Source organism: Pinus tabuliformis, chromosome 2_2, assembly GCF_031772625.1.
Source record: "Pinus tabuliformis cultivar Carrire ecotype Pingquan chromosome 2_2, CPIR1, whole genome shotgun sequence".
NCBI classification, from domain to species: domain Eukaryota; kingdom Viridiplantae; phylum Streptophyta; class Pinopsida; order Pinales; family Pinaceae; genus Pinus; species Pinus tabuliformis.
In genome coordinates this window covers 528,436,803-528,455,459 of record NC_142300.1, presented here as the reverse complement: position 1 = coordinate 528,455,459, position 18,657 = coordinate 528,436,803, and the positions used below count along the sequence as shown (strand labels likewise).

General features: G+C 35.3%; 1 protein-coding gene across 1 annotated transcript in view; it reads right to left on the bottom strand.

The window, feature by feature from the left end:
• Positions 1-14,241: 14,241 nt before the first annotated feature.
• PDIL5-1 (PDI-like 5-1) overlaps positions 14,242-18,657 on the bottom strand; it is a 91,236-nt gene continuing 86,820 nt past the window's right edge. The window contains exon 4 of the mRNA XM_089404874.1: positions 14,242-14,789. Within this exon, the coding sequence (XP_089261000.1) occupies positions 14,695-14,789 (95 nt within the window). The 3' untranslated portion in view covers positions 14,242-14,694. The remainder of the gene's footprint in view (positions 14,790-18,657) is intronic.

Genomic DNA, 18,657 nt, shown 5'->3' with positions numbered 1-18,657 from the left:
TTCGGAGGTTCGTACTTGTACAAGAGCTTGAAATGGAGTCATTTTAGCTGACGTGTGGTGAGTAGAATTGTACCACCATTCAGCGAGGTGTAACCACTAAACCCATTTGTTTCCTTCGTCTGTGGCATAATAACGTAGGTAGGCTTCCAAACATTTATTGACAACCTATGTTTGGCCATCTATTTGAGGGTAGTAAGAAGAACTCATGTTGAGATAGGTTCCTATATGATTGAAAAATTCCTTCCAAAAATTACCCTTAAATTTGGCATCTCTATCGCTCACAATGACCTTGGGAAATCCATGTAATTTGTAAACATTTTTGCAAAATATCTCAACAATTTGTCTTGTTAATTTTGATTTCCTCATTGCAATAAAGTGAACATACTTGGTGAGTCTGTCAACTACTACAAGAATTTTATCCTTGTCGTCAAACACAGGTAAACCTTCAATAAAGTCCATTGATATTTCCTCCCATTTCTGATTTGGGATGTTTAAGGGATGAAGTAGTTTAGGTGTCATAATATTTTCATTTTTATTCCTCTGGCATTTATTGTATTGAGCTACATATTTTTGAATATCCTTACTCATTCCCTTCCAAAAGAATGAATGACGTGTGCTATAGTAGGTTTTAAAAATCGTACATGTTTGGCTGACATTGAATCATGCGACTCTTTGAGAACCTTGGGTTTAAATTTGGAATCTTCATTTAGATCAATTCTTTCCTTGTATCATAGAATATCGTTCTTCCATTCAAATTTTGAATTCACTTCGAATCTCATTAATCCATTTGGGCACAACCACTAAAACTACAAGTAATGATGGTTCTTTGTCTTTCCTTGACAACGCATCAGTGACTAAGTTATCTTTCCCTTTATTATGTAATATATCCATGTCAAAGGTAGCGATTTTTTCTATCCATTTTTTTGTTTTGTAGATAGTGTTGTCTGCTAGAGGAGATGTTGAAGACTATTATGATATGTGTGTATTAAGAACTTACTTCCCAAGAGATATTGTCTCCATTTGGCCAATGTGTGCATAATAGCAATCATTTCCTTGTTGTATGTAGACTTGAGATGTTCATGCTTATTGATATTTCTACTTTCAAACGTGATTGGGCGACCATCCTGCATTAGTACTTCTCCTATGCCAAAAGCCGAAGCATCACATTCAATTACAAATGGTTGGAGTTGCCAATACAGGGGTATTAGACATAACTTCCTTCAAGTCTTCAAAGCACTTTTCTGCTTCATCATTCCATCGAAATGAGTTCTTCTTTAGAAGGTTCGATAGGGGTGCGGTTATATGGGCATAGTTTTTAATAAATCTTCGATAATACCCTGTCAATCCTAAGAATCCTCTTAGCTTGGAGATATTAATTGGTTTGGGCCACTCCCTTATAGCCTTGATCCTATTAGGATCTACTTTGACTCCTCCTTTGGATATTATATGTCTCAGATATTCTACTTCTTCCTTCCCAAAATTTCATTTGGACTTCTTGGCATAGAATTGATGATCTTCCAACATAGTAAGAAATTTCTCCAAATGTTGTAGTGCTCCTTCCAAGTTTTACAGTAAATTAAAATGTCATCAAATAACACTAATACAAACTTCCTTAGATATGGATGGAATAACTTGTTCATAGTAGCTTGGAATGTTTTCGATGCATTGGTTAAACCAAAGGCATTACTTTAAACTCGTAATGACTTTCATGTGTTTCGAATGTAGTTTTTGCTACATCTTCCAATCTTATTCTGATTTGGTAATATCCTGACCTTAGGTCCAATTTTGAGAAGTATTTAGCGCCATGTAGTTCTGACCCAACATTTCATCGATAAAAGGAATTGGAAACTTGTTTTTATTTGTTATTTTGTTTAGTCCTTGATAATCAACACATAATCTGAACAATCCATCATTCTTTCGAACTAATACAACTAGAGCAGCATATGAACTTTTACTTTTTGAGATGATGCCACACTATAACAAATCTTGGACTAATCTCTTAGTTTCAATTTTTTGATGATGTGGATATCGATATGGATTGATGTTGATGGGATTTAATCTTGCTTTGACTTCTATTGTATGCTCGATAACTCTTTTAGGTAGCATCTTCATCGGAAGGTCTTGGAATACTTTTTTGTGCTTTTGAATTAGCTCGTGAATTTCTGGAGCTTCTTCGTTGACTAGATTTGAAGTTAACATTTCTAATTGATGACATTGTACTACATAGGATAGCGCTCCCTTCCGAATCATTTTCATCATCTGAGATGATGAAATTATTTGGTTCTCATGTGGCTAGAACCCATATAATTTGTATTTCTTCCCTTCTCGTTTAAATTTTATAAATTTATTTTGATGGTTGACAGAGTAAGTACTGAGGGTTTGTAGCCTTTGATACCTAAGACCACATCCACGCATCCTAATGGTATTATGTAGAATGGATATTCTAAACTAAAGTCTTGAATCTGAAATTTGACTTTATGTCATTTCCCTACTTTTTCGATTTTCTTACTATTGGCTACCATAACCTTCATGTTTGCCATGCTAAATGTGAAAATGTTGAGTCTCTTTGCCATGGTTGAGTCCAAAAAATTGTGGGTGCTATTGGTATCGATGAGAACCATTACATTGTTCTTCTTGATATGTCCTTTTAGATTTAATGTTTGGGGTTGTGATATACATGTCGTAATTGATAATGATACTTGTGGAATGATCTCGTCATCTAGTTCTGGAGAGAATTATGGGGCATCTTCAATTCCTTCTATGTCTGATTCATCACTGTCTGAATCATTAGTTGCTTCACATTTATACAGGTTCTTGGTCTCTTTTCCTTTAGCACACCTATGTTTAGGGTCCTACTTTTCGCCACAACATTTTCACTTTCCATCTTTCATCCTTTGCATATCCACATTAGTTTTGTCTCCTTCATGAAGATGTGGTGGAACATATTTTTTATTATCCGTGTTTGCAGACTGGGGAAATCTTCATCTCAAATATACTCTTTTAGCCTTTGAGCACAACATCTTTTCAAATTTCTTTTCAACATCTTTTTCTTTTTGTCTTGCTACTTATATCGAGGTAATGTCATGAAGCTCAAGTTTTGCTTGTAGATGGGGTTTAAGTCCCGTGGTGTACGATTGAATGAGACGAGTTTTTGATAATCCCGGTACTCGTGTTGCTAAATTCTCCCATTCTCAAGTGTATTCGTCCACATCTCCCTTTTGTTGTAATCTGGTGAGTGCTAAGAATAATTCTTCTTCCTTGACACCTTGGAACCTTTTAAAGAACGCATTTTTGAATTTCCTTCAACTGATTGCAAGTGTCGTCTTTTTCCACCACATATACCAATTGTATTCTTCACCTTCCATTTTCATGGAAGCAAGCCTGATCTTTTTGTCATCATTTTCAATACCGTAAATCTCGAAATATTCTTCTGCTTTATTAAACCAAGCAATGTTGCATTTTTCGTTACTGTCAAACTTGGATAGCTCAAGTTTTTCTCTTCGTTGATATGTAGCTATCATCGGGGTGAAGAAAGGGTGTTGACTTGAAAACAAATATTGGTGTATGGATTCCAAAGCTGCCTATTTTGAACATTTGTTTTACTATTCCCTGATTAAGCGTGGAATATGCCTTTGGAGACTCGGGATTCTCATGTGCTTCTGACGATTTTGACGAATCTGGAGAATTGAGATGTTGAGTAGCCTCATTATTATGGAGTATTTGATCGGGCGTAATCTTCATATTGTCACAAATATAGGTCAACATCACCATCGCTCGATCCACCTTAACTGAAAGGTCTGCCTAATCCTTTTTAAATGCATTCTTGTTCTTCTCGAGTTGACTGTCTATTCTCTTTGTTGTATTATGGAGCTCTTCGATTTTATCGCCCTATCCAGTCACCTTAGTCTCAAGGTCTACTAGTCTTTTATTGAAATCGGCCATAGACATTGATGAAGCCATTGAGTAGGTCTAACGTGGAGTATACTTATCTAGTGTAACTTGACTCTAATAATAATTATTATTATTATTATTTATTATATAAATAAATTAAATTAATTAATTTAATTATATAATGAAGTTATTATTATTATTATTATTATTATTATTATTATTATTATTATATATATATATATATATATATATATATATATATTAATGCCACGATCCCCAATTAAACGAAATTTTGCATTTGTTTAGTGTTTTAGAACGACAGCAATACATGTGGTTGGGGCGACGACAACCGGTGGAAATACCCAACAGCAACAAAGGCACATAGAGGTAGAGGGTTCGATGGCGGAGAAGAGGGCAGGGAACAGGTGCGGTTCGACGACGGAGAAGAAGGTGGGGATGGCTGCAAGTTTGATGACGGAGAAGAGGGCGGGGGAAATTGGCGACTATGTGTGTACTGGGGTCAAACAACAACCGAGTCCGAGGAGCAACTAGCTCTGATACCAAATGCAGTAGAATACTCAGCAATTATTAGCAATGATACATATTTTATTAATAAATGATTGAATGGATGGTTTACAGAGTGAGAGGCCCTCGCTTAAATACAACCCTAAGTGCCTCTTGGTGAATGGGCATGATCTTTGATCATGCCCTTTTCCTTGATTAAACTAATAGTTACAGGGATAATTTATTTTTATATAACATGTAGATTGAATAAATCAAACACCATGTGCATAGTACTCAAATATTGATGAGTAATTAGTAACTTCATGCTTCACAAAGACCGCCACATATCCAAATATTTTCTATTTATATGATAAAACTCATTTTCTTGTTTTGATCATATTTGTAGATCCAATTATTATAGAGAGTTTAGAGAAGCTCGCTACTTGGTGCTAGAATAAATTTTCAAGTGAATATGACATGAAGTACATTATCCCTAGGCATTAATTTTGGAGTCTAAAGGTTTTTCAAGGTGCAAATGAAGTTCTTTGTGCAAGAAAAGAATATAATGAAGATTCAGAAGAGATTTCAGATGCTAGACTAGAAATCCTTGACCATGTTAGGTCCATATAATACTAGTGTAGCCCCCATTTTGTTATTGTTGTGCCTCATAGAAGCTCACTATTGTTATTTTTGAACCCTTACATTATTATTGTTATGTAGGCCCTTATTATATTTTGGCCATTTAGACTCATATATATACTAAGGAGGTCTTATCATTTGAATCATCCAACAATTGTTCATTTATGTGATGTAAAGGGAGGTTTCCCCTTTGAAGTGGCTTTGTATCTAGGCATTGAGCTATCTTTTCTAGTGTTTCTTTGTTGTTTTGGATATGGATACATAACTTTTGGTATCAGAGCTCTGGACCTTAGGGTTTTGCTACTTTAAAAGGGTCATCATGAAATTTTTGCTATAATTTTTTTCTGTGAAGCTTCAGACAAAAAATTGATACCACGCGAAGGTGAAATATTTATTCAAATCTCGTTACAATTTTAGACCTTGGTTCACTATATTTTCGTGGATATATTCCAAGTAAGTTAGGGTTTCTACATGCTCTAAAATTCAATCTCAAATAGGTGTTCCAGGGAAAATCATCATAAATTTCCCTTCATGCATCGGATTTGAATTTCGTAAAAAGTTACTAAAATTGCATGGAATGTATTTTTTATATCAATTTTAGGGATTATGGTTAAAACAGTGAGACATGGCATATTACAAGCTTGCTCTAATGAACCAGCTCATAATTAGGACATCATGAAAGATTTGGTATAACTTCATCTTGAAGAATCCAATCTTGGTCTAATTCGTGGGGTTGGGAAGAAGGCACAGAGGGATACCACAAGACGTAATTTCATACCTTCGAAGGCCGAAATCACAGAGATACAACAGTTTCAAAGTCAACCTTATCAACAAGCTTAAAATCAAGCTCTTAAAAGGTGTGTATTTTAAATTTGCATAACTTTTGTTTCAAAAAATCGGTTTGAAGTGATTCAAAGGGCATACTGAAGCATATATATCATTAATTGATTACAAAATGCATCCCAAACAAAAAAATTCTACACCCGTCAAGTACTCAAAAAACTCTACTATGACGCATGAACAAGAATAAATGCAACATGATATATCAAAATTACAAGACCATGTGCAATAGTTTTCACTATCACAAAGAGAAACCAAAAATGAATTTGAATTTAATATTGATGGTTTAGAAGGCTTAAAAGCATACATAAAAGCAGACATGAAAGGGGACAAGGCATGTTTAAAAGCAGACATGAAAAGTTTGACAAAGTTGCTACAATAAAGGCTTCCTAGTGGTGATAAGGTAGACCATGAAACTCGTGATGAGAAAAAAAGGAATGTAATCATGATTTTAAAGGCTTTAACTTTGGGTTGAATACCAACCATATTCAAAAGATCGATATGAGGAAGTTTGATGGCAAGGATCCAGTAGCATGGATTCTACATATGAAGCAGTTCTTTGATATATACGATGTGCAACACACACAAAAGGTACGCATTGCATCTTTATATTTAGAACCCAATCAGTTTGTGTGATATCAATGGTTTTGTTTTTGTAAATCACTTGTCACTTGGACATTTTTTACGGAGGAATTGATAGAACATTATGAAGATACAAAGAAAAATACCTTATTTAAACAATTGATATATCTCAAACAAAAGGGTTCATTTATAGAGCACATTGAGGACACCCAAATAGTGAATATCAAGGTAACTAATATTCCAAATGAACATTTGATTGATGTCTTCCTAGGAACTTTAAAGGATAACATCCAACATGAGGTTCGCCATTAGGAACCTAGGTCACTAGACAATGTATTTAGGGTGAAAAGAAAAGTCGAAAGAAAAATTTTAGCAACAAAGAGGTCTACCACTCACAACTATAAACATGGAAGTGTTGCCACTCCTTGCCTCTCACAGCCTACAATGTTGACACTACAACAACTTCAACACGCATTTTTAATGTATCTTCAATTTTTATCAGTGTGGGTCTTCTCAAAAGTATGCATAATGGGTACTCATTGGATGTGTAATTTGGTTCCGCATCCAATGAGTGTCTACACTTGAATTTTGAGTAAACCTATAAGGAGATAAGCCAAAAATACAATGGAAAAAAATATATATATTCTTTTCCCTCCAAAATTCATAACTATTATTTTATTATTTTTTAATTTTTCCTTAGGAAGCCACTTTTAGGTTGAAATTTCCTCTAACGGGCCTTCATGAGTTATGAATGCTATTTCGGAATGTCTTTTGTCTTCATTCTAATTTTGATGATATCCTGAGCGAAGATCCAACTTGGTGAAGTAAATTGCTCCATGTAGTTCATCACACAATTCATCAATGACATGAATGGGAAATTTATCTTTACTAGTGAGCTTATTTAGCTCTATATAATCTAGACACATACACTACGATCCATCGTTCTTATGCACCAATACTACTGGAGAAGAAAAAGAACTTTAGCTAGGTTGATGTATACCTGCCTCTATCATTTATGCAACCATACATTCAATTTCACTCTTATATGCATAGGGATATCTGTAAGGTCTAATGTTTGGAGGAACACTTCTTGGAATCAAGTGAATAGCATGATCATGACCACAAATAAGTGGAAGACCTTTAGAAGTCTCAAATATCTTGGAATAATTATCAAGGACTCTTTGGAGATCTCAAGAAATGTATGATTTAGATGTTTGAACATCAAGTGTTCAACACGTTTTTTAATGTATCTTCATTTTTTATCAATATGAGACTTCTCAAAAGTATGCATAATGGGTACTCGTTGGATGCATAATTTAATTCTGCATCCAACTAGTGTCTACACTTAAAATTTGAGTAAGCTTATAAGGAGATAAGTCAAAAATACAATTTAAAAAAAAAAGTGTTTTTTTATTGTCCCTCCAAAATATTTACATATACCTCTTTTTAAATTTTAGGGATTTTGATTGCTTGACGTATTATGTACTTGAAAATTTCATGGTCACTTTTAGGCTAAAATTTCTTCTAATGATTATGAATTTTTGGTCATGCCATTTGGTCTTACTAATGCACCTTCTGCATTTCAAGGTTTGATGAATTCCATTTTCAAACCCTTACTTAGAGTTAGAAAAATTGTGTTAGTATTTTTTGATGATATACTAATCTACAGCAAGTCTTGGAAAAATCATGTTCAACGTGTTGTCATAGTGCTCAAACTATTGGAGGAGAAATAATTGCATGTAAAACCCTCCAAATGTTTCTTTAGGGTAGAGGAAGTGGAGTATTTGGATCATATTGTATCTCATGAGGGTGTTAAGGTAGACCCTAACAAAATTAAAGCCATAAATGGAAAATTCCCACAACCTTAAAGCATCTTTGAGGATTTCTCAGGTTGACAGGGTATTAACGCAAGTTTGTTAAGAATTATGGGGAAATAGGAGCATCACTAACAAAATTACTGACGAAAGATGCAATTTTTTACTCTGGAAGCAACTAAGGCCTTTGAACATCTTAAAGGGGTAATGTGTTGAGCTCCAATCTTAGCTACACTAGACTTCACAAAAACCTTTATTATGGAATGTGATGTCTAATCAAATGGCATTGGTGTTGTTTTAATGCAAGAAAGAAGACCCATTACTTTTGAAAGTTGTCCAATAAAGGGAAAGTATTTACACAAACCTATTTATGAGAAGGAAATGTTGGCAATACTACATGCTCTGAAGAAATGGTGTCATTACCTTATGGAAAGACACTTCAAGGCAAAAAGGGATCATGATAGTCTTAAATACTTCTTGGAACAAATATTATATTCAGAATGGCAACAAAAAAGGGTCATAAAGAGGTTGGGTTATGACTTTGAAATCATGTACAAAAAAAGCAAGCAAAATGTTGTTGCAGATGCACTCTCAAGAAGGGATGAGGATGTGGAAGCATTGCTCTGTGTCATTTCTATTATCCACCCTAATTTAATAACTGAAGCAAGGGATGAATGGAAGAATGACAAAGAGGTGTGGACACTCATTCAAAAGTTGCAGCAAGATCCTAGTGCATTTGATACATTTATCTGGAAAAATGATTCACTATGGTACAAAGATCGCTTATATCTATGTAAGAACTCCCAACTCAAACAAAAGGTTCTTTTGGAATTGCACACCTCTCCTATAGGAGGGCACTCAGGATTTTAAAAAACTTACCACAAAATCAAGAAGCAATTTTTTTGGGGATGGTCGTATATCTAATATTCAAAGTTTGTGGTGGAATGTTTAGTTTTCCAACAAAATAAAGTGGAGACAAATAAGAGCTCGGGTCTTTTAAAACCATTAGTCATTCCAATTCAACATTGGGAGGAAGGTCTCGATGGATTTTATCACAAGTTTACCCAAGTTCGAATGAAAGAGTGTCATCATGGTGATAGTTGATAGACTTACCAAGTATGCACACTTTTGTGCACTATCTCGTCCTTTCAAAGTTCGTACAGCCACTTCTGCATTTGTGGAAACAATTCAAAAGTTACATAGAAACCCAAGGATTGTTGTAAGTGAGAGAGATCCCATTTTCACTGGAAATTTTTGGACAAAATTATTTTCTTGTCTTGGTACTCAATTAGCTCATATTTCATCTTATCATCCTCAATCTGATGGGCAAACTAAGATAGTGAAAAAATGTTTGGAAGGATATTTTCATTACTTTGTATCTGATAAACAAACACAATGGGACAAGTGGTTACCTCTAGCAGAATGATGGTATAACACTTCCTTCCATATCGCAGCAAAAATGACCCCGTTTATGGTGTTTTATGGATATCATCCATCATCCATCACATCGTCTTTAAAAGACAAATATAAGGTTAAAACAATGGAAGATCACATCGAGCATCAACAACAAGTTCTCTGGCTCTTAAAGGATAACTTGACTCTAGCACAAAATCGAATGAAACAACAAAGAGATCAACATCGCAATGAAAGAGGTTTTGATGTGGGTGATTGGGTATTTTTATGTCTACATCCATACAAACAAATGTCCCTCAAGAAAGCTAAGAAGAATAATAAATTATCACCCAAGTACTATGACCCTTATAAGGTGTTGCAGAAAATTAATACTATGGCATACAAATTGGAGTTGCCCGCAACTTCGCGAGTACACCCAGTTTTCCATGTTTCATGCTTAAAAAAGATTATAGGTGACAAGCTCTCAAATTAAACTATATTGCCAGAACTTGACGAGGAAGGAAAAATCATATTTGAGCCTAAAACAATCACGGAAACAATAATTTGACAGCTACATAATGATCAATTTCATAGTATCTTATTAAGTGGGAGAACTTACCTGTTGAAAGTTCCACGTGGGAGGATAAGCATTTAATACAGAAGCATCCATAACTACTTAAGCATTGAGGACAACACTTATTTGAAGGAGAGGGGCATCTTAGATCCCTATAATACTAGTGTAGGCCCCATATTGTTATTGTTATGCCCCATAGAAGTCCACTATTGTTATTGTTGAGCCCTTACATTATTATTGTTATAGACCCTAATTATATTTTGACCCTTTAGACTCCTATATATACCAAGGAGGTCTTGTCATTTGAATCATCCAAAAATTGTTCATTTCTGTGATTTAAAGGGAGGCTTCCCCCTCAAAGTGGCTTATTATCTAGTCGTTGAGCTATATTTTATGGTGTTTCTGTGTTGTTTTGGATATGGATACATAACAGACCACTCCTATGGTGCCAACTCGAAAGTTGTCTACTAATTTAGATTATAATTTCATAGTTCCATGTATGTATAGGCAATTGATTGGTTCCCTTGTGTATCTTGTGAATACCAAAGCTAATATTTGTTTTGCAGTGAATTCTTTGAGCCTATTCGTGGCCGAACCCATATAGATTCATTGGAAAGTTTCCAAACATGTCCTCAAATATCTAAAGGGCATAGTTCATTATGGCATATGTACGTGGGATATGAGGAGTTAAATGGATTTGTAGATTCTCACTATGCAAAAGATGCAAACAAAAGGAAAAGTACTTTGACCCTGTGTTAGCATGGAGTCAAGTTTGATTTACTAGTTCAACAAAAAGCAAACGGTAATTGCACTCAATTCAGTTGAAAAAAAGTATATCACAATGTCATCAACATGTTGTGAGGTCATTTCACTTTGCAAGTTGATTGGAGAGTTCATCAATCAAATATTGGAGCACATTATTGTGTACTATGATAATAAGAGTTGACATTAAGCTCTATAAGAATATATTTTCCATGATAGCTCTAAACACATTGATATCTAATATAATTTCTTGGGAGATAAAATAAAAAAGTTAGTTATTATTTTATATTATGTTTCGATTTATTTGCAAATCATTCAAATTCTAACAAAACCCCTTGCAAAGGGGAAGTTCAAGGATTTTGAGACATAAGCTCAAATTAATGAACACTTTACTTGCAAAGAGGGCGTTTTAGTTTTGGGTTGCTCCAAATTGTTCTATTACGACGAGTGCATGTATTGGAGGGGATTTTCCTTACAAGATGGTTGTGCCATGTGGGAGACCTAACATCCCTATCATAGATTTTTTACACTTATGATGGCATTCCCTATTTTTCTCAATGTAAGGTTATCACAAATTCCTCTTACATAGCTATAAGAACCTTATAATGGATTTCTTACATAGTTATGACATAATTTGTTCATGGTATAATGTGTAAGAGCTATTCTAGGCACAAGTAGGGTGCATTGCTTGGGAGAGATTCCTTTGTTTGTGGGGTGTTTTCTTTGAGGCCTATTATTGGCAACTAAGTTCTGTAACCACCTTATATGTTGTCAAGTTTGACTAGATGAAGGGTGCATTATTTAGTGTTATAAGTTCATACAAGTGTTATCAGAATTGGACTAAAATTCGTTGAACCAGATGATCTAACCGATTTGGTGGCAAAATTGATCCAAAATGATGCTCTAGACTATTTTAGGTCATTTCAGTATTGAATGGGCCTTTTTTCACCAACTTGACTAGTTTCGTGCATTGTCTATTGTATGGCTAGGGTTCATGAAAACCTAAATTGAAATTAATATTTAAAAATAAAATAAATGAATAAAATAATAAATTAGGTTATTTGCAATCTTAATATCTAACCCCCAAGGCCCTACTTCTGTTATTTAAAGAAACCCTCCCCCCTCCATTGCACTCACGCTAGTCATTAATGGTGATGTTAAAATCTTAAAGTAAAAATCGCATTCTCCTTTATCATTCATTTTCATCATTTTACTTAGATCTTTGACATTATCATTAATTGTTTCAAAATGTTTGACAATGGTTCCAACCTCACTGGGTTTCATACAAAGAGTAGATTTTATATATCATTCAAAATCCAATAGAATTAACAATTTCCAACATGTCAAGATTAGCAAGATTACAATGTTTCTATTAGATTTTGTCATGTATGAAAATATGGAATTGGCATTGTATCAATATCACGAAACTATTTATGTACCTCAATGTTGGTGGCATTGATTATTGAACTACTCTATCATGACCCTAGTAAAAATGTACCTTTCACTCAAACAAACTCACTAATTTGACATGTTTTTTCTATCTTATTTTAATGCTTAGAGGGCGATATAAATGATGTAGGCAAGATTTTGATATGTAGTTATTTGTTGTAGCGTGACATTTTTGGTACTCTAGAGGCAATTTAGAGCATCTTTGTTGCTGTATGTTTGGTTCAGAGATGTATTACACTAGGTGATATTTTGGTTATATGCACCTTTGCTATATACGCTAGAAAGTTTACATATTTGTATATAATGGTTTGAATTCATTCGGATGCACACAACTATATATGTTTTTTTAGAAAATTTGAATATTTTATGTATTTTTATTGAACGATGTTTTGGTCTGGTTGTTTTTTGGTTCCAGTCTAGTTCACATTTTCAGGGTCAACAAATTTGATGACCAGTCCAATTCTGATAACATTGATTCATACATGTGGTGTGTGTGAAGACATAGTGAGCGTGTGAAGGCTTGAGAGAAGCCATTGTATTCCCCTGAGAACATTGTGTTAATGAGAATATAGCAATTGTTATAGAATTTCAACATGTTGCCATATAGGTCAGATATCATATTTTGCAGGGTTGATTTCATCCCTTGATATTTAGTGTTTGCATTTCTAAATTTTCCATTTAATGCTTTTGTTTATGCAAATCTGAAGCATTAATTGGTGTTTCAGTGTTTCTACCTTAGATGTAGGACAAATTCTTCGAATGCAAATCTGAGAAACATGTTGATGTAAAATTACAACATTATCGTTGCCGTTCGCAAAGAAGCTGTTGGAAGCAAAGCAATAACTCACAAAATATGTCCCTAATTACTCCTAGACATATTGTTGCCAGAGACAAGTGGGTGCTTTCTATGCAATATGTAAATCTCTGCTGAAAACGTAAAAGTGTTCTGCCTTTGCCGCAGAATAAAACAGATGGAAACCAAAATAAATAAAAGTGCAATAAACAAACGCATTCGGTGCTTCCTATGCAATATGTAAATCTCTGCTGGAAACGTAAGAGTGTTCTGCCTTTGCCATACAATAAAACAGATGGAAACCAAAATATAAGAGTGCAATAAAAAAACGCATTCTTACTCTTTTGCATGCTTTTATGTATCATGATGACAGAATATTTTTTTAACACGTAATCATAGGATATTCTGTAAATCACAAAATCCTGTTGGCAAATATTTCCCTGGAACATGACATGCGCTTTCATGTTCGTAAACACTTTCTTCAAATGCTGCTTCAGCATCACATGTTTGACAAACCTAATGGTAATTAAGTATTTAAACGTTCGCGAATTTCAACCGGTAGATGTTTACAAAGTTTATTCCACAAATACTTGTTGAGGCATATAATTTGTTTCCTTCAAATTCATCTAGAAACTGTTCTGTAAGAATAAAATTCATATTTCTACAGGAGGAGCAACTTGCAGTTCATTTGGCTGTGTTTTGTCTTGGTGTTTACAAAAATGTTAGATGCATGGTTGAGCAATTTGTTGATTTTTGCTCCAGAAATAACAAGAAATTTGGGTATTGATTGTAAATGGTAGATAATTTCTCTTGTTTGGTTGTTCATTATTGACTGCCAATTAAAGATCAAGAGAGGCAGCTAACTGCTAAAAAAGTGACAGGCAAGTCTTTCAGGAAATTGGCAACTCTGAGGTAATAGCCCCTAGTATTAAAAACAATAATATTATCAAACGGCTGAACAAACCACTAGTTCCATATTTTGACAGCATTCAAATGCAAGATTAATGAAATATTTAATAGTGTCCATTACGATGAAGATTATTTTAAATACTTAGAAGTGATTTCACAATGCCATGAGCTACAGTTAAAAAACTGTTGATAATGGACAGAAAGAATATATTACATTTGCATTGAAAACCCTGTAAAACATAATGTCCATTTCACTTTTCCATGGGAGGTAAAGTGTGATAGCATTAGAGAACCAAGAGAGGTTGACTCTATTAGTATCCTAGTTCAATCTTATTAACCTCTTCATTTATCCAGAATTTTGAAAGCAAAGCAATTACTGTGTCGCCACTCCCTGCTGCAATAAAAACAAAGCAAGATAGAAAAGTCCATATTTTTCTCTCAAGAAGAATCCATTCGTCATAAATCCTGGACCACATAATATCCAGACTCAGAGCTAAAACAAGTGAAACTGATATATAGGTCCAGAAAGTGTCCCTCCACATTTCTCATAGCAAGGCATTCTCATTGTCCAGTTCTCCTCTTGCAAGCTTTTCTGCTTTATCCTCCACATATGTTTTTAAGGATTCCACATCCCTGAGCCCTGATGCACATACACAACATTTTCTTTAAGTTACATTATGCACAGAAAGATAGTGACTTAAAATGTAACAGCTATTAGTGCACTTTGTGAGATAGTAATAGCATAATATGCCCCCACTGTATCCTTGTATTTACAGTCTAGTGCGAATAAACAAAAAGATCTCACAGGAAGCCAGTTTGTCACCATATTTGTGTTTGTGTTTCTACAAGCATCCTGCTTTTGCCAATGGAGTGTTAAGAAGAACATAGAAGCTTGGACAATAAATCAAACAAAGCAGAAAGCCAACAACAATCAAGTATCATTACATGATATATTCAATATTCCACCAAGTTTCTAGGATGTGGGTGTGCTCGAGTGTGGAAATGGAAATGCACATAGGGTACACGTGGAGACACCCCCCCCAAATTTTAGGGAAATACATGGGGGATGGGGGGTCGTCGAGACCTTGGCATAGGAGGAACTGTCTAAAATTATAAATATTAAAATGATAAAATCCCAACAATAACAATTCATCCCATGCAAATTCGTCATTGTGCAATGTAAATATTAAATTCAAATTTATAAATGAATAAAGTTTAAACATGATTCATATTCAGATTCAGAAATGTTAAGCCCTAGACAAGCCCCTTGTTAACCCTAAAACTCTATGATTAAGCCCTAGATATTGAACTATTACATTTATTTCATTATATTGTTATGTAGGCCAAACCTTTCATTGTACCCTTTCATTATAATTGTACCCTTAATCCCCTATATATATAGCAAGGAGACCTAGTCATAGGATCATCATAACTTGTCTTATTCCATATTCATTGTAAAGGGATGTTCCACACTCGAAATGGATTGTATTCATTGACTTCTTATCATTTTTAAGGCACGAGGTTCATAATATTTGGTATCAGAGAATATGAACCTAGGGTTTCGCTCAATGTTGCACGAAGCGGGAGCGAAGCGGAAGCGGGGACGCCGAAGCGTCATTTTCCAAAAATCTAGGAAGCGAAGCGTCCGCGGAAGCGTCTGCTATATATATATATTTTTTTATATTTTTTTGCATTTATACTCAAAACAAACATCCCAAATACCAAATTAATTGTAGAAGACATGAAAACATGCATATTTTTGCATAAATCAAGATAGATATGGCATCCATGATTCCATTGTAGTTACTAGTATGTACAACAATCATCTATATTCTAGCTATTACAAACTTACATCAAATTTTTAAGCATATTATAAAACATAAAACATTTAAGCATATTATAAAACATAAAACATAGAGCATATTATGATTTATCTAGCAAGTGAGCAACTGTCAACATTTGTCATGTCCAAAATTCAAATAATAATGTTTACAAAATATGTCACTTGGTCACCGCCAAGCCAAAAAGGTTCAAAATTCAAATTCACAAGTCTACAAGTCTAATGAGTAATCTATGACAAAAAGTAGTAGATTGTGAATATATCTACTAATCTCTCCTCCTTCCACCACGAACAGAACGTGGTGGCGGGCCTCCACGTGGTGGCAATGAAGAAGATGGTGCCTGTGGAAGTCGTGGCACTGAAACTGATGAAGAAGAACCCCCTGCTATTGGTGTTGAACCATGGAACCTAGGAACCAAGGGACCAGATGGGGGTGGGGGTGGCATATCAACACGGTCATCATCATCCTAGAATCGCTCAAAAAATTCATGCAAAAAAAAAAAACACTAGTTAACAAAAAAATTAAAAAACATGAATTAGAGAAATGCTTTATAAGGGAAAATTGGAAAATTCATACCACAATGGACATACCTGGATAAGAGCATCCTCTAATTGCTCTAGTCGCAACACTCCATCCTCCAAATTGGGCTCCTCTGGATTCTTGTCCCAAATCAACAAGTCTTTATTAGACTTTGCATCTTCACAGTAATGGGACAACAATCGCAAGTTGTAATGAACATAAACCAAGCTCTCTGCCCGGTCTAAATTCAACCTGTTCCTTTTAACACTGTGGATGAAAGAATAAGAGCTCCAACACCTCTCTGCAGAAGAAGTGTTTACCACCTGTGATAGCACCCGCAATGCCAAACTCTGTAGAAGTGGAGTACCCCCTCCATGCATGTTCCACCACTCAAGAGCAGAAAAAGTCTCTCGATCTTTAATTGCATGCATGCTCCCAAATGGACCAGTGTTGAGCGTATAGTTGCTCACCTGTCTCCGTACCAATGCAGCCTCCTCCTCATCAGGGATTAATTTACTCAATGCAGCCATATATTTTTGGTGAACCTCTTGATCTTGGTGTGGTTTTCTCCTGCTTCCCCCCCAGGTGCTGGTGTTGAAAGCCATGATGGATGATAGTATTTAGGTGTCAAAACATATGCTAATGCATGCAATGGAATATTTAGCATTTCCCATCGGTTTTGCACCTCTACACGAATATAATTGTACAAGTTGATATCTCTAGGCTCAACAATGTCTTTAATCTGCCCCAACATGCTATCCATTTGCTCCTACACCTCCCCAATTACTGGTCGATCTGAATCTGCAAACTTGATCATGTAATAAATTGGTTTGGTGAATTGCAAAACATATTTAACCTGTCCCCAAAAGTAACTGTCAAGAACAGTGTCCTTGACTGCATTAGCACCATCTATGTCAGTGTTAATTTCATCCCATGTTTCAGCACACACCAGATTAGTTAAAGCTTGTCTCACCTTCACTAGCCGCCTAAAGGTGAGGTAATAACTAGCAAATCTTGTCTTTGCAATTTTAAGCAATTGCAACTTCGAGTAAGTGCCATAGAAGTAGTTTACCCTTGTATGCCCTGTGATGAATTTAATGAGCTGCTTCCCTCTCCTGTAAACCTCAGCAATCCACCCACATTCTTTGTGTTTCACAATATCATGCATCAAAAGGTTCAATGTGTGAACCAGGCACCCAGACCAAAAGATGTGTGGATGAGTACGCTCAATAATTTTTCCTGCTGCCTTACAATTTGCTGCATTATCTGTGATCACTTGAACCACATTATTCGGACCAACATCTTTGATTGATTTCAATAGGAGATCTGCAATGTTTTGTGCAGATGCAGTGATGGAGGAGGAGTCATGACATGCAATAAATACTGCACCACTAGAAGAAACACCAAGAACATTTATCAAATGTTGGTTTCTAATATTTGTCCACCCATCTGATACAATGGATACCCCAGAATCTACCCACTCATTTGTAAAACGTGTCAAAGCTCTTTGAACCTTAGCTTTTTCTCTTTCTAATAACACTGTTCTAGCTTTCTCATAGTTGGGGGCCTTGTATCCTTTTGGGGCTTCATTGATGGCCTTTACCATGTCATGCCAATAGGGAGAGCGAAGCACATTGAATGATACACCGCAAGCACAAAGAAAACGGACTATCTTTCCATCCACATCATCCCTCCCAGCAACATTAAGGAAATCCCCTATTGTTCTTCTACCTCCAGAGCTTGCAGAAGTACCATGAGGAGATGAGCAACTACCAAATTTAGAGGTTGCACTTGATTCAGAATGAGTTTTTTGTTTCTTGTTTTTTTGTTGTGCAGCCATCTCTATTTGGATGTATTTTCTTCTTTCTTCAGTTGAAATGTTTGGGCAAATTTGTACCCCCACAGAACCCTTTTTTTCATCACTGTCCAGCACCCCACAAAGATGCCTCCTCAGACGGGTATATGAACCACAATATGGTTTTCCTCCATGACAACCATGAGGGCACACAAATTTGTAAGATCCACCACCCTTTCCCCCATCAAGTTTGGTCACATAGTTCCACAAGGGTGTTGATGTAGCTTTCCCATCTTGTGTTTCAGTGTCCCCTTCAAGTTCATCCCCTTCCTCTTCAAACCCTTCCTCCTCAT